General features: G+C 40.4%; 1 protein-coding gene across 2 annotated transcripts in view; it reads right to left on the reverse strand.

Moving 5' to 3' along the window:
- The window catches only part of TPK1 (thiamin pyrophosphokinase 1), a 346,085-nt gene that overhangs the window by 62,559 nt on the left and 269,104 nt on the right, over positions 1-14,422 (reverse strand). Inside the window, exon 9 of one of the 2 annotated variants that reach the window (XM_047694695.1) lies at positions 10,445-10,478. The exons of the other annotated variant lie outside the window; for it this stretch is intronic. Coding sequence (XP_047550651.1) covers positions 10,445-10,478 — 34 coding nt within the window. The remainder of the gene's footprint in view (positions 1-10,444; positions 10,479-14,422) is intronic. 2 annotated transcript variants of the gene reach the window in all.

The raw sequence follows: 14,422 nt of genomic DNA on the forward strand, positions 1-14,422 counted from the left end.
AATGACTCTTAAATGTTAGAGAACAAACTGACGGTTGATGGAGGGAGAAGGGTGGGGGATGGGCTGGATGGGTGATGGGTATTAAGAAGAGCCCTTGTGATGAGCACTGGGTATTGTATGTAAGTGACAAAACCCTGAATTCTACTCCAGAAACCAATATTGTACTGTATGTTAACTGACAAAATTTAAAATGAAAAAAAAAAAAAAAAAAAAAAAAAAGAAGGCTCACTATTACCAACTAGTCTTATTATGGGAAAACTTAACTTGGAATGATTTCAGCAGCCCATCCCACTCTGTCAGTTACACTCATCTCATGTGTGCCCTGTGTGGGCAGAGGCACGATCACAGCAGAAAGGTGGCTTAGCTCTAAATGCAGCCCTTCTTAACCTTGACTGTACAGGAAACACTTGGGAAAGCTAAAAAAGCAGGAAGAAAAAAACAAATAGAAACAAAAAACAAAACAAAAAAAGCCCCACAAAACCACAACATCTAGGTAACACCTGAGATAAGCCAACTCAATGAGACCCTCCACGTGCAGAACAGAAATACAGGTTTCAGCATTTCATCACCTTCCAGGTGATTCCAGAGTGCAGCTGCGGTTGATACCCTCCTTGACCTCATAAATAGTTCAAGAGGTAAAAAAGAAGGTACTAAGACAAAACCCTTGGCCTAGGGACTAAGTTATCAGAAAGTTATAAGGCAACTAATTCTCAGAAAAACTCTCTTCAAGTTTATCTGACAAAAATCTTTCCCTGTGAATTCGGAGATCCTGGTGAAGGTTTATTTTTACTTTCGGTAGGCGGTGGCATATGAGTGGTAGGTACATGAGTTTTAGAATCAGATGGCCAGAGAACGGTTCCAGTTCTACTGCTTTCAGGCTTCGTGACCCCAGGCAACGAAGTTTATCTCTATACCTTAGTCACTCTATCTGTGAAACTGTAGTTCACATTGTCGGACTACAGGAGAATTCACAGACATGCCTCAAAACAGTTTCTGACACTTCAGGAAGCACTCAGTATTCACTTGGGTTTATTAGCTATCATTTCCTACGGAAAAAATAAAGCAGGGGCCATAACCAAAGTAAGAAATATATGCACAATATTATGAACTCATTTCAGTAACTTAAAAAAAAAAATCTGTGATAAGACACTATTTGTGGAAACAGTAGTATTACACTTTAAATAAAACAGTTGTTTATTGACAACAATTTTGGTTGAGCAAAGGGTTTTGCAATTTAAGAAAATGTTGATAATCCCTGCGTTAACATACTCGGTCCTTATAGATTTAAAACACATTGTTAGAAATATTCACAGGCCATGGAGTTTTCTTCTCTGAGGCCTCTCTGATTGATAACAACTTGGACATGGACAAAGCTATGTGGCCAAACTTTTTGCTCTCAGTGGTGTACAGAGCATGTTTGCTTGGTGCTGTATGTAGGGAACTGACAGTGACAATGACATGGAGGAGGCTGCCCCTGGTCACAGACTTCCACTGAATTAAAACCACAGAGAACATGAGAGGCTTGACTAGTACAGGCTACACAGGGCCTTGCATCTTTGGAAACTTCTGAAGTTTTTAATATTCAGGAAAAAAGTTTGACATCTAGTTCTGGTGGAAATATCCTATCTCAGCTGTCTATCACAATCTCAATGAAGATAGAAATACAATGTATTATTGTCACTACATTGGCTGGTGATTGGAAACACATTACCAATGTACAAATTAGAACCTCTAATTCTAAAGTAATTATCAGCCAATTTCGGAGCTGTTAACACGATTAAAATTATGAATACATTAGTTGATTCACCCTCACAAATCAAATTTGGATTAAATAATGCTACATGCTAAATAGGTACACTATTCAAATTTCTTAAAGGTTTTTTTAGTAGAAAAACTTTGACAAAATTGTTCAATAATGTACACAGAAATGGGAAGGGAATCAAAGATTGATGGGGTTTTTTTCCCCGTAAACTTTATTAAAGGTTCTGATTTGGTTGGTCTCCAACTGTTTCGGCTCAGAATTAGGAATTCTAGTTTTGATGACGGCTCATGTGCACTGATTAGAAAAACATCTCACACAGCTATTAGAAAAGCAAGTTAATCACTAGAAAAATAATGGTGATAGAATAGTATTTCATACTGAAAATTCTTAAAAATGTCTGCTTTTAATTTATTATAGGGCATATACTCTTACTGAAGCATCAATGAGCGGTTGATACCTCCATAAGTACATCTCTCTGTAGGTAATGTTTGAATTCTACCTACAAGTATAATCCTATAAGCAGCAGAAGGTAGTGTGAAATGCAGCAGAGTGGGTGTGTAGTTCTAGGTACGGAATTGTGAAGATTTTCTAACATCCGCAGACTTCATGTATAGTACATCTGGTCCTCTGAATTGCATCACCTTGTTTTAAGCAAAAAACTGGTAGGTCATTTGTTTGGAACAGAACAATAGGACAGAATAAATCACAGAAACAGAGATTTGGGACATTTTACCAGGGTAAGAGACACTTCCAGTCTTGTTTTTGTTGGAAAGAACCAACTCATCCCACAGATTATATGCCTGAAGAAGAGAATATCCTCTTTCATAAGCAGACATGAAAGCTGAACTTGGAGTTTTATAATATTTTTAAAGATTTATTGATTGATTTTGAGAGGGACAGAGAGCACGCAAGTTGCGGTGGGGGATGGGGTGGGGAGGTCGGGAAGGGGCGGAGGGAGAGAGTCTCCAAGCACACTCCCAGCTGAGCGTGGAGTCTAACCTCCCATTTCAGGGACCGGTGAGATCACCACCTGAGTCAAAACCAAGAGCCAGAGGCTCAACTGACTGAGCCACCCAAGAGCCCCTAAACTTGGGAATTTTAAAGGTCAGAGGTACATATTGAAAAAGGTAATACATGAAATGCAGCCATCATTTTTAGAAAATGTCACTCAACAGACCGTACTACTTAGAATAAGTAAAAAAATGCCTCTTCTGAGTACCTAGTCAAATAATTGACATAACGTTCTAATTTCATATTTGGGCTGATTTTTAAAAAGAAAAAAATTATTGTATCTTTCTCTAATCCAGTTCATACATGATTCCAGAGTCACCTTTGCTAAACACAAAGGTGATCATTTATTTCCCTTCCCTGTTTAAAATCTCTCCCCATTGCCTACAGAGAAATCCAGACTTTCTCTTAGAGTTCACACCCCCTTCGGGATCTGACCCCACCTACATTCCCAGCAGCATCGCTCACCACCCCACCTCTACTGCGCACCTGAGCTACATCAGTACTTCTGACTTAGCATGACATGCTCTTGTAGATGCTATACCATCTTCTTGGAAGGTGCTGTTTCATTTTATAGTTGCTACAAAAGATTTCTCTTCAAATATTATTTGTAATTGTGACATATCATAGCTTCCCAAGAGAACAAATTAGCATATAAATGATAAGCCTTTGGCATCAAAGGAAATATTCAACAATAGGGATATATATATACTCAAACTTATACATAAGTTACAAATTATTTAAACCATGTGGAAAAGTATGTTTTTCCAAACTTAAAAAAATAAACTATAACAAAAACTTCACCTGACCTGATCCTATTCATAGCCCTAGGGCAAAACAGAAATTCCTGTAATATAGAAACTCACAAAATACATGGACATCATAACAGGCTTAGAATAGATTTAATATTTCTCCATGTTTAGAAAATCAAGTTGATGTATTTCACATCCCTATTCCCCTGGTTTTATGGTTCTTGGCAATTCTTTTGATTATTTTTGTTCTCAGACAGGGCTGCCAAATCCTTCTCTAAGCTTTAACCACCCCATCGCTTGGGTCTCCTTGGCTCCAGCCCTCACTCTGCAGCCAAACTCCCCTCCACTTGCCTTGGCATCAAAAATGAAATGGTGCCATAAAAGAAAGCTGCCCTAATAATTGGCATGTGCTGGGTAAACAGTAATTTCCTTAAAGCCCTCCCCTTAAAAATATCAGATAGAACATGGCCTTGAATATTATAGTCCTTTAGTGGATAGTTCGCTTCTGCTTTTGATGTCTCTGCCTTCTCTTCCTGGCCCCTTTCCTTTACTTATTCAATTATATGACTGTAGAATTTGTTTTTAAGTAAGCAAGGACATGAAGGACCAGCATTTTCATGTCTGTGGTTCCCATGATGGAAATTAAAGGGTCTGAAGAGTGTTGGAAATAACGGAGTAATAATTCTGATAAATATTTTAAATATACTGTAGCCTACAATGGCATAGATTCTTGGAACCTAAACTGCTATGCCACACAGTATCAGAGGCTTCTTAAATTTTAGCACATGTTTCGGGGGAAAGGTTGACAAGTTTCAAACTTCTGAAAAGTTTCTGCAAAATTATGTCAGCCTCCCCAAAGCTCTCTCCTAACAATGTCATCTGAATCACTTCCCATTCCCTCTGGGCTGCATCTATCCTCTGCTAAACCTGCTGTCCATTTTTCCAAATCAACGAGACCAATGTGCGCTTTGACTGGAATTTCCCGTTTTATCATCTAAATTGCTTTAAAAACAATTTAAAGAGGCAAAAGATGCTGGGATTTGTTCTAATCAAAGGTATAGGCACAAAGCGCAGGGCTTTATTAATACTTTAGAACACACACAACAAAGGAAATCACTCAGCACCATTTCAGCATATTCCACCACTCAGGAGATTCATGCATATTTAAGTGAATTAATTTATTTTCTGCAATTTGCTCTTTAAGAGCTTAAGTGGCATTTGCTGTTGCTTATTTCAGGATTCTGTGCCCTTGTTCTCGGAGTCGCCAACTTCTAGCTTGAGTGCTCCAGGTGTATTTATGCTCCCAAAGTATTTTAAATTACCCATTAGGAAATCCAATTTCCTATTTATAAGACTCAGAAGTTATTTTCCACTGTTCACTTTTTTTCTTAATTAAGGATCTAGGCCTGTATTCTCAGCTGAATTTTTGCTATTATATATTATTGGCTCAGCGACAGTCAATATTTTAGAATGTCATCGGTATCAGGATCACAAATAGTCACTTAAGATGGGCCACTCTTGAGTCCTCTTGAGATTGGTATTTTGGGTATCAAAAAATGGTCACCAGAATAATAGCCACTGCTTCTGATACTCTGTGCCCAGCATTCTATGTACATGATCTCATCTAACCCTTTCGACACTTCTAGGACATCATCTTCTCTATGACTACTGAACTTCGGGAGATTAGAAAATGTAGGCTTAGAGAAGTGAACCACAGGGTCACGTGCCTACCAAGTACCAGAACTATACTTAAACCCACCGCCTCTTCCTTCCAAGCTTCACATTGGTTCATAGATGTCCAAGGCTTGTAGATTGTGTTTTAGAGAGTTCAAGAATGATTAGGACCCATGTTCTGCCTTTAAGGAACTGATGATCTAGTCGGGAAAGGGGTAAAGGCAGTTATACAGGTTCTTCTAATCCAAGGCTAGGAGTGGCTTAAACAGACATGCAAAGCACTCTGAAGATTCAGGGAAATGAAAGAGCACATCTGATTGGGGTATAAATCTTCAAAAGGCAAGTGCTGCTTTGCAGAAGCCCAGAAAAGCAGGTGGGATGCAGAAAATGGAAGCTGAGGAGGTCAGAGCATCGATCAACGGCCCATTCTAGGGCACTGGCCTCAAACCAGGGATGACTAACAATAAGGAACCAAAGACTATTTGGTTTTCACTGTGGACTGAAAGCCCACCATCCCGTGGTGGAATCTGCAGACACGGAAAATTCCTGGATTCTGGGACACAGCAGAACTGAATCACAGTGATGAACAGCGTTTCTTAAATTTCTGTTTTGAGGGAGCTCTCAGAGCGTATCTTATTTAGTTGGACTTCAAACAGAAAAATCCCCCTTGGCAAAAAGTATCATTTTAGATTCACCCCAGGTATTAATCTTTGATTTCCTCCTAGGTATTGCCTCTTCCACATCCTCTCTGTGGTAGAAGACAAACAAAACCCACAAAATTCAATTGTGTAAGTTTAAAGATCTAATTGGCTTTATTCAAGGATTCCTGAATCAGGAAGCATCCCACCCAGCAAGTAGAAAGGAAACTGTACAAACGGAAGACTTTTACAGGCAAGGGGTGAGGGAATGGGGGGAGAAGTTGGGGACAAAGAGTGGATTGTTTCAAGCAAGGCTACCTCCCTTTGGGGGAAGGGTGGGGATCTATCCTGCAGACCTGATCAGTAGAGCTAATCAGGAAATTCCAGATTGACTGGTTAAAGGTCACATTTCTGGGAGAGGTTAAAAGTGCAGTAAAGTCTTGGTTTGCTGTTGTGGGGGCCATGACTACATTTTGGGCCTACTGTTCCTCCCTCCCTTCCTTCTTTCCTTTCTTCCTTCCTCTCTCTTCTTCCCTTCTTCCTTCCTTTTCTTCCCTCCCTCACTCCCTCTTTTCTTCCTTCCTTTTCTTCCTCCCTCCCTCCCCACCTTTTTTCAGACAATGTCTTTGGTCTCCAGCCACACCACTGTAGCCAGCTCCATGTCGACCTTCCATTCTGCTGTTCCTAATTCCTCCTGGGAGAAATAACCCCAGCTGAGTCTTTCATTCCTACTACAGTTAGAACAGGAGGTTCACAATGCCAAGCCTTAGGCTAATCCTTCTTTCCTGATTTAATTTTAGCATCTGCCATCTGACCCAATCCAACTGAAAGTTCATATTCTGCAAATACTTGCTCATTGCTTACTCTGTGCAGGAACCATGCTAAGTGTTCAAGATACAGTAGAGAACTGTAGCCAGGCAACAGTCCGTGCTCTCATGAAGCTTAACTTTTGCGAGGGGAAGAGACAGAGGGCAATAATTTAATGAGATGGTCTCAAACAGGGATGGTTACACTGAGGAAAACTCAACAGGGCGAGTGCTGGAGTGCTTTGTTGGGGAGGGCGGGGATGCTAATTTAGATCTGCGTATTAGGTAAGAGTCTCCATAAAGAAACAACACCCAAGCTGAGACCTGATACGCCATGTGGGAGGGCCACGGAAGATACGAGGAATATGGGAACATGGGAAATACGGGAAAGCAAGTCCAAAGAACCCAAGACAGGAACTACAAGGGCAGCCTGATGAAGGTCAGATCCTAGAGCAGGACAAGCAGCACAGACAGGAACAAGGTGTTTATTCTCAATGTGAGGACAAGTCACTAAAAGTCTGGGTGGAGATATATATTTGAGAAGCAATGGATTTAGACCTATTTAAAGCTATCAGTTGTGATCAGATCACTGAGCTGACAGATAGAAGGGGACTCAGAAGCAGACCAAGCAGAGAGGGGCATTTTGTTAATGAGAAATGAAGTTGGCAAAATCAATCAGTTGGCTTCTAGGTAACAAACTTGTCTTCAGTTTGTTTGGCTATACTGACAGGACAGCGCTACCCCACCCCCACCCCCGGATCATTTAGGTCCAAGTATAATAGGGAGGTACTACTAGCACTTTCTTCTTTTATTCATACCTTCTTCATTAAAAAAATGTGTTCATTGGTAAAATTAAACAGAAAAAAACAGCTAACTGCAAAATTTCAAGTGTGACAATCTAAATAATTTGTGATTGCCGTGAGCATTAATGTAAATCAGTAACAGCCCTGTGCAGGGCACGAGGCGCCAAGAGCTGGTGTAAGTACATCCAGGACCCAAAACCCTGAACCTAATCCAGCGGTGTCCTCTCAGCCTAGGAAAGCACACCCGAACTGCAGTGAGGCACTATTTTACAAGTGACCTCTAGGGGCGCCCAGGTCGCTCTGTGGTTAAGTATCCGCCTTCATCTCTGGTCATGATCCCAGGGTCCTGGGATGGAGACCAGCATGGAGCTCCCTGCTCTGCGGGGAGCCTGCTTCTCCCTCTCCCTCTGCCCGCCGCTTTTCCTGCTTGTACTCTCTCTCTCCATGTCAAATAAATAAATAAAATCTTGAGGAAAAAAAAGAGTGACTTTAACCTGCTTTAGTGAATTTTTTTTGGATCAAAATCATTAGTACTTACATTAGTACTTACACAAGCTAAGCTCTCTGCTAAGCAGGGAGCCCGATGCGGGGCTCGATCCCAAGACCCTGGGATCATGACCCGAGCTGAAGGCAGAGGCTTTAACCCAGAGCCACCCAGGTGCCCCCAGAAGTTACTTATTTTAACACCCTCTCCTGGATAGGTATTTTAAACTTTCTAAATCAATATTATACCCAGTGCCTTATCTGCTAATGCTGTGACAGACTTACTGGTAAAGATTCACACCCATATGATTAGTGCCTTCACCCCGCAGTGTCTTCACTTTAATACCGAATACCACACTCCCCATTTGGATCTCTGTTTCTGGTTTTGAAGTTCGAGCTAAATGCACTTCTCCTAAAAGCCCTCCACACCTCCACTCTGGAGTCCACCTTCCAGCCTCCCCAGGGATGGCACCTGCACCCCGTACCCCCCTTTCTGCCATTTCTCCCAATGGCAGTTTCTCCCTGGATCTCTGTAGTTTCTCGGCTCCCTCTGATTTTCAACATAGACAGACTTCTTTTACATCTTGGACATAAAGGCTGCCTTAGTAACAAAACTCCATACCTATAGCTTTTCTGGAATCACTGATGAACGTCTTTTACGAAGGTTAATGCATCTGCGGCCGTTGTGCTCTCAGCGCACACTCAAAACTCCTTTCTAAGGATGAATACCCAAGTTTTGTAGCAACATGGACGGGACTGGAAGAGATTATGCTGAGTGAAATAAGTCAAGCAGAGAGAGTCAATTATCATATGGTTTCACTTATTTGTGGAGCATAACAAATAGCATGGAGGACAAGGGGAGATGGAGAGGAGAAGGGAGTTGAGGGAAATTGGAAGGGGAGGTGAACCATGAGAGACTATGGACTCTGAAAAACGATCTGAGAATTTTGAAGGGGTGGGGGGTGGGAGGTTGGGGGCACCAGGTGGTGGGTATTGTAGAGGGCACGGATTGCATGGAGCACTGGGTGTGGTGCAAAAATAATGAATATTGTTATGCTGAAAAAATAAAAAAAATTAAAAAGAAAAAAAAAACTCCTTTCTAATCACTTTAAGAAACAGAAATCTGGCTTCCATCCCTACTAGGCTGCTACTATTCTGCATTTTCAAGAGTGACCAAATTATTCCTTCAGTGAAATCCAGCAATTTCTCTCTTTTGTATACGATCCTATTCATTATTCCCTCTTTAACTGCCAGTGTCTTTTTCAGATAAGCTATACAATCCTTTCCTCTTCCGTCCTTGCTCACTGTTCCTTTTTTGCCTTTTTTCCAGAATCCACTATTTCTTACCAAACTGTAAATGACCTTATTTCTGAGGCTAAGTAACCACTTCATTACTTGCAGTTGACAATGCTAGAGAAATGTGGGAGCTCATTATGAGAAAGAGCAACTTTGATAAGGACTCCTGTTATTAATCAGGTCATTCAAACATCCAGTGTTAAGGATTTTACTAAATAGGACAAAAACAAAACCTAAGGGGCCCATAAACGAAAGACAGATACAATCTAGTTAAGTGGATAAAATAAAGATACAAAATAGCTGGAACAAACATGAATGCACTTTTTACATTTATGTGATGCCATAAGAGCACCCTATAGGACACAGTAAAGCAGAGCTAGGAGTTCCTTGTTTCCCTCTTTTTGCAAAGCAAATCTTGTAAGTTTTATGAATAGACACACAATGAGAGAACCATTTTCATCTGCCTTTGTTTTTATAACAATACTTGTTCTCAAATTATAGTTTTATATGATTTTCAACTTCTAGAAAGGGAACCAGGGGCACCCAGTTGGTTAAGCTCATTTCAGCTCAGGTCAGGTCTCAGGTGCGCAAGCTCACACCTCCGTCAGGCCCTGCACTCAGTGGGGAGTCTGCTTGAGATCCCCATGTGCTCTCTCTAAAATAAATAAATAATTCTTTAAAAAAGGGAGGCGGGGGAACCAAACAAAATGACCTTGCCTCATGCTCACAGCAGTAAAGAAATGGGCAAGAGAAGTCATCTAGGGGAACAGTGAGTTCCTTTAAAACTCCAAATCCCCAGTAAGGTGAAATTTCTAAATTCAGGCCTCCGTGGACCATCCAACACACACTGGCTCACACTCAGTAATGGTCTCTGGTTATAATCACATTCTGAATGGCATCACTTTAAGCCTTACCAACTTCTGGCAGACTTTATGGCTATTTTCAACCATTGAAATTCAGCATCTCCTTTACTATCCTAATTGTTTCAAAGGTTTATGATAAAGAACTCTCGCTTCAACATTTTTCACTATAGTGCAGTGGACTCTGTTAAAAATTCATGTGGAGAAAATACACATGTTAATTTAAACAAGGTTGCTAATGACACAAAACATGCAAGGCACTATTCTCGCCTACTAAGAGGCATCGCAGGTAACAGGCACCAAATCCTTGAGGCAAATGCATTCTAGTAAAGGGAGTAAGAAATATGCACAAAGATGCTCACAGGTAAACACACAGAAGGGCTGCAAATCTCACTTCTGGAATTCAAAGGAAAGAAAAATCACATTTTGTAGGAAATCTTCACGAAGCTCATGATTTGAAGTGGCCCTTGGAGATGAGTAAGATCGGTGTGAGGCAGGGGAAGATGTTCAAGGGAGAACACACACAGAGAACACCGGGGGATGGGCTCAAGTCTTGGGGAGAAGGCATGTGCACTGGACCTCAAATGCTTGTCACACGCATTCAGGAGGAAAGAACAAGAGTACAATTCTGCTAGTGAGAGTAAAGAAGACGAATGCTACGGATGAAAGAGACTGAGATGATTTTGTTCAAAGTCACTCATTTTAAACAAAAGAGAACTGAAAACTTGGGGTAGATGAGGGTAGTGCTCATATTTATATCAGAATCACAGCAGAACCAGGATGAGAATGAGGCCAGCATCACTGTTATTCATTTTGTCCTACGAGCACAAACCAGATCTCCCCCTGGAGAGTAACTATCCCCACCTTCTATAAGGGGTGAAAGTTATTTAAGTAATTCACACAGTAATTAGTAATTAGTATGTACCAGTCAAGGCTGTAAGAAATAAAACTTCTTTATTCTTGTCTATCCCATATCAGCCTTTGGCAGGATACAGGTCAACTGAAAACACTACAGGTGTAAATTTGTATTTTTCTTAATTACATGTCACACTTAAACTGCCACTAATACAGTGCAAATAATTTTTTTAATGGCTAAAAATAAAAGTTCGCTATTAGTGTAGCTGGCCAAAAAAAAAAAAAAAAAGAAAAAAAATCAGAAAGTATTCTTGCTTGGGTAACTTTTTTTTTCTAAGCACATTTTTTACCACATACATACATAACACACACAGAAGGAAAACCAGATTTGGGGACAGATAGTCGAGAGAAACAGGTTGTTGTTAATTTGCAATTAAATGGGTCTAGAAAGTAGATAAGTCAAAAAGCCAATGAAATTTGCCCAAAGTGATCCTTGCAATTAAACTTCTGAGAAGGGTGCCAAAGTGTGACGAGGGCACCAGGGCTTCTGAGTGACAGCGATAGCAATACTGCTACCAGAACTTTATCAGAGAACAACTTACTGACTGTAGCCAGAGGTCCAACTCTGTCTCAGTGTAAATGAGGAACAGTAATTATTTCCCATTCGTGGTTTCACTGTAAACTTCTGAAGAGTGAGAACCTTCAGCCGGAGACTATGAACTCTAGTGATGCCACAGGACATCCTCCTCTGTGAAGTTCAAAGCCCTGTCACACAGTGAATCACGTGCCAGGAAATCTCTGTGAGATGGGCCCACACAACGCAACATCAGCCCTGACACAACTTTCAAGCAAACACCCCGTTTCTGGTCTGATTACTGCTTCTTCTAATTGCCAGCACATAGAGAACTGAGGAGATGGCGGTCTCCCTGAAAATCTAAGTTGTTGGCATTTTTAATCTGGCCCCTCCATTTCTGTGTGGCTTCAGCAGCCCGTGTTTGAACTGAAGAAAGTCTTGACATCATATATGAATCCTCAGGTGAGGAGTCCACATGGTGTCCCAATACCATGGAACCCCCTCATTTTAGAGTCAGAATCTGAACCCTACTGTCCTCTTTCCTCCACATGATTAACTGAAGTGAACAGGTACATAAATTTTTCTGCAGCACTTTCAGGGAAACTCAAGGTACAAAGTATATAGAAATAAGGTAAGTTATATGTTCTATAATAATCTCCAGAGACTTGCTTTGTCAAGGGGTTTAAAGCTTTTTTTGGGTGGTTTTAAATCTCAGAGCCAGAGGTTTTCTACCCTCTCTTACTAGTTCAATCCTACTTTCCTCTCTGGAAGAGGAAAGAAGACTATAGGGTAGTTCCCTGATGTGCAATTAAGTTTGAGAACTTACCTCCTCTCTATGTAATTTGAACCTTGAGTTTCCCTTGAACTATAGCCATAAATAAATAAATAAATGTATGTATGTATGTATGTATGTATGTATGTATGTAAATATTTCTTCACAAACTTTATTTCGGATACATGGTTATATAGAAAAGCCCTTTTGTGTGGAGGCTTCTATTTTAGTCTGCATACTGGACAGTTCCCCCGGTTTGATCTCTCTTCTTCTAATTTAAGCCTAGTATTCTCCAAATACTTTCCACTTTTTCACAATTTGGCCTCCAAGCAATCTAGGGGACAGAGTGGCAGCTCGCTGCTGAGAAAACGGCATGTAGCCTAAACCTCCTGCAACGACGCCATCCTGTCCTTTTATAACTGTTCTTTCTTCTTCATCCTTGAATCTGTAGACACTCAAAAATTCTGTTTTAAACATTCATCCTCCTTTGTGAATTCTAAATAAATCTTTTTTTCCCCTTGAATCTTTATTACAAGTATCTTGAGAACCATGGTGACTGACATTTGGTTTATAATCACCCCAGAAATCATATCACAGTGAGCATAAATTACACCTGAATTACTCACTCTGCAAAGCTGTGTGGGTTCTACCATGTGACTTGGGTCTTACAGAGTGGAAAGGAGTGCCTTAGGTGGGGCTTGCAACATGACTGTAATTGCTAAGGTGTTAATGTCTATCTCCTTTGTCTTTGATGTTGCCCAATTTCAAGGAAAATTCCACTTTCATTTGGAGAAAGGATTCTGAGATCCTTTTAAAGCTTTTAAAAACAGTTATGTAAATCATCAGTGATGCATCCCTCCTATGCGCACAGAGGGCTCAGGAAATATGAACTTGGACAATTCATTTAACATCCTGTGACTCAGTCGCCTCATCTATAAAATGGGGACAACAATACTCTGCATTAATAAGAGGGTTGATGTTGAATCTGAACGACAGTGAGTATAGAGAAAAGAGAGATGGGATACATGAATGTGCCATTCACAATGCAGACAGAGTATGATCATTTGGACTCAGTAGAAAATTACACCCTGTGAGCTATTCCCACAGTAAAAGTTTATTCACCTGCACCCCTTGATTCTTTCTCTATAATTCATGTAATGAGCAAAAGTTATTGCTTTCTTGTCTCAATATATTAGCTGGATGGTTGAATGCACAAGAGCACACACCCGAATCAGCACAAAAGTGCAATCTGGAGGAGGGGAAATAGAAGGGGACTCTTGAGCTTACACTGAAGTCATTCCCATCCGTCAACCTGCCCACATAAATACTAGGAAATCAACTCATTTAAAAACTGGGGAGGCAAACCTGAGTTATAATAGTGTTCTTGAACGCAGGTCAGTGAAAAATTGGTCTGCTCGCAAGTTCCCATTTGTCATATTCCCTACAAATGCACGTTAATTGTTTTCATATTTAAATGCCCAGAATCAACCATAATAAATGTGTGTTGTCAGGTTGTAGGGAGTTTTCTAAAAACAAAACAGGATGATTATGGCATATAGTAAATTATTGTTTGTTCCTTGTGCTCTCAGCAGAATCACAAAAGGGCAAGGCCTTAAGAGAAGAAAAATCATTCATGTCTGGTTCAAATCCTACAACACAGAAAACAGAACTGGAGCTGAGTTAATGAAATATATATTTAACACAAGTTTGTAGTAGGCCATATGTTACTAGCTTTAAATGTCTGAAAATATAGTATTTGCTTACAAACAGAGTATTTGAAAATCCTTCTCAATGACATAGTCTAAAAATAATCTTGCTCCTCTTTGTACTAATAATATCTACTGTTTACCAACACCACCACTAACTTTGCCTCCTTCATAAAAGCTGGATCCTAGAGTTTCCCATGACTGTCATTTTGTGCAATGATTCCTCGGCACTAATATTCAGAACTTATCAAAAGTGGCAGTTTTGTGGTCTATAACCCTTGACTGGCCAAATCTAGGTACATCCTTAGAAAATCCAAACTTGTAATATCTCATGTTACAAGCATGTGAGTGTGGCACAGGTGTGTGTGTGTGTAAGGGACAGAAATAACAAAGATAGTGGCATAAATAAACTAGTAATTTGATGGTGTTTATG

This window comes from Lutra lutra, chromosome 11, assembly GCF_902655055.1.
Source record: "Lutra lutra chromosome 11, mLutLut1.2, whole genome shotgun sequence".
NCBI classification, from domain to species: Eukaryota; Metazoa; Chordata; class Mammalia; order Carnivora; family Mustelidae; genus Lutra; species Lutra lutra.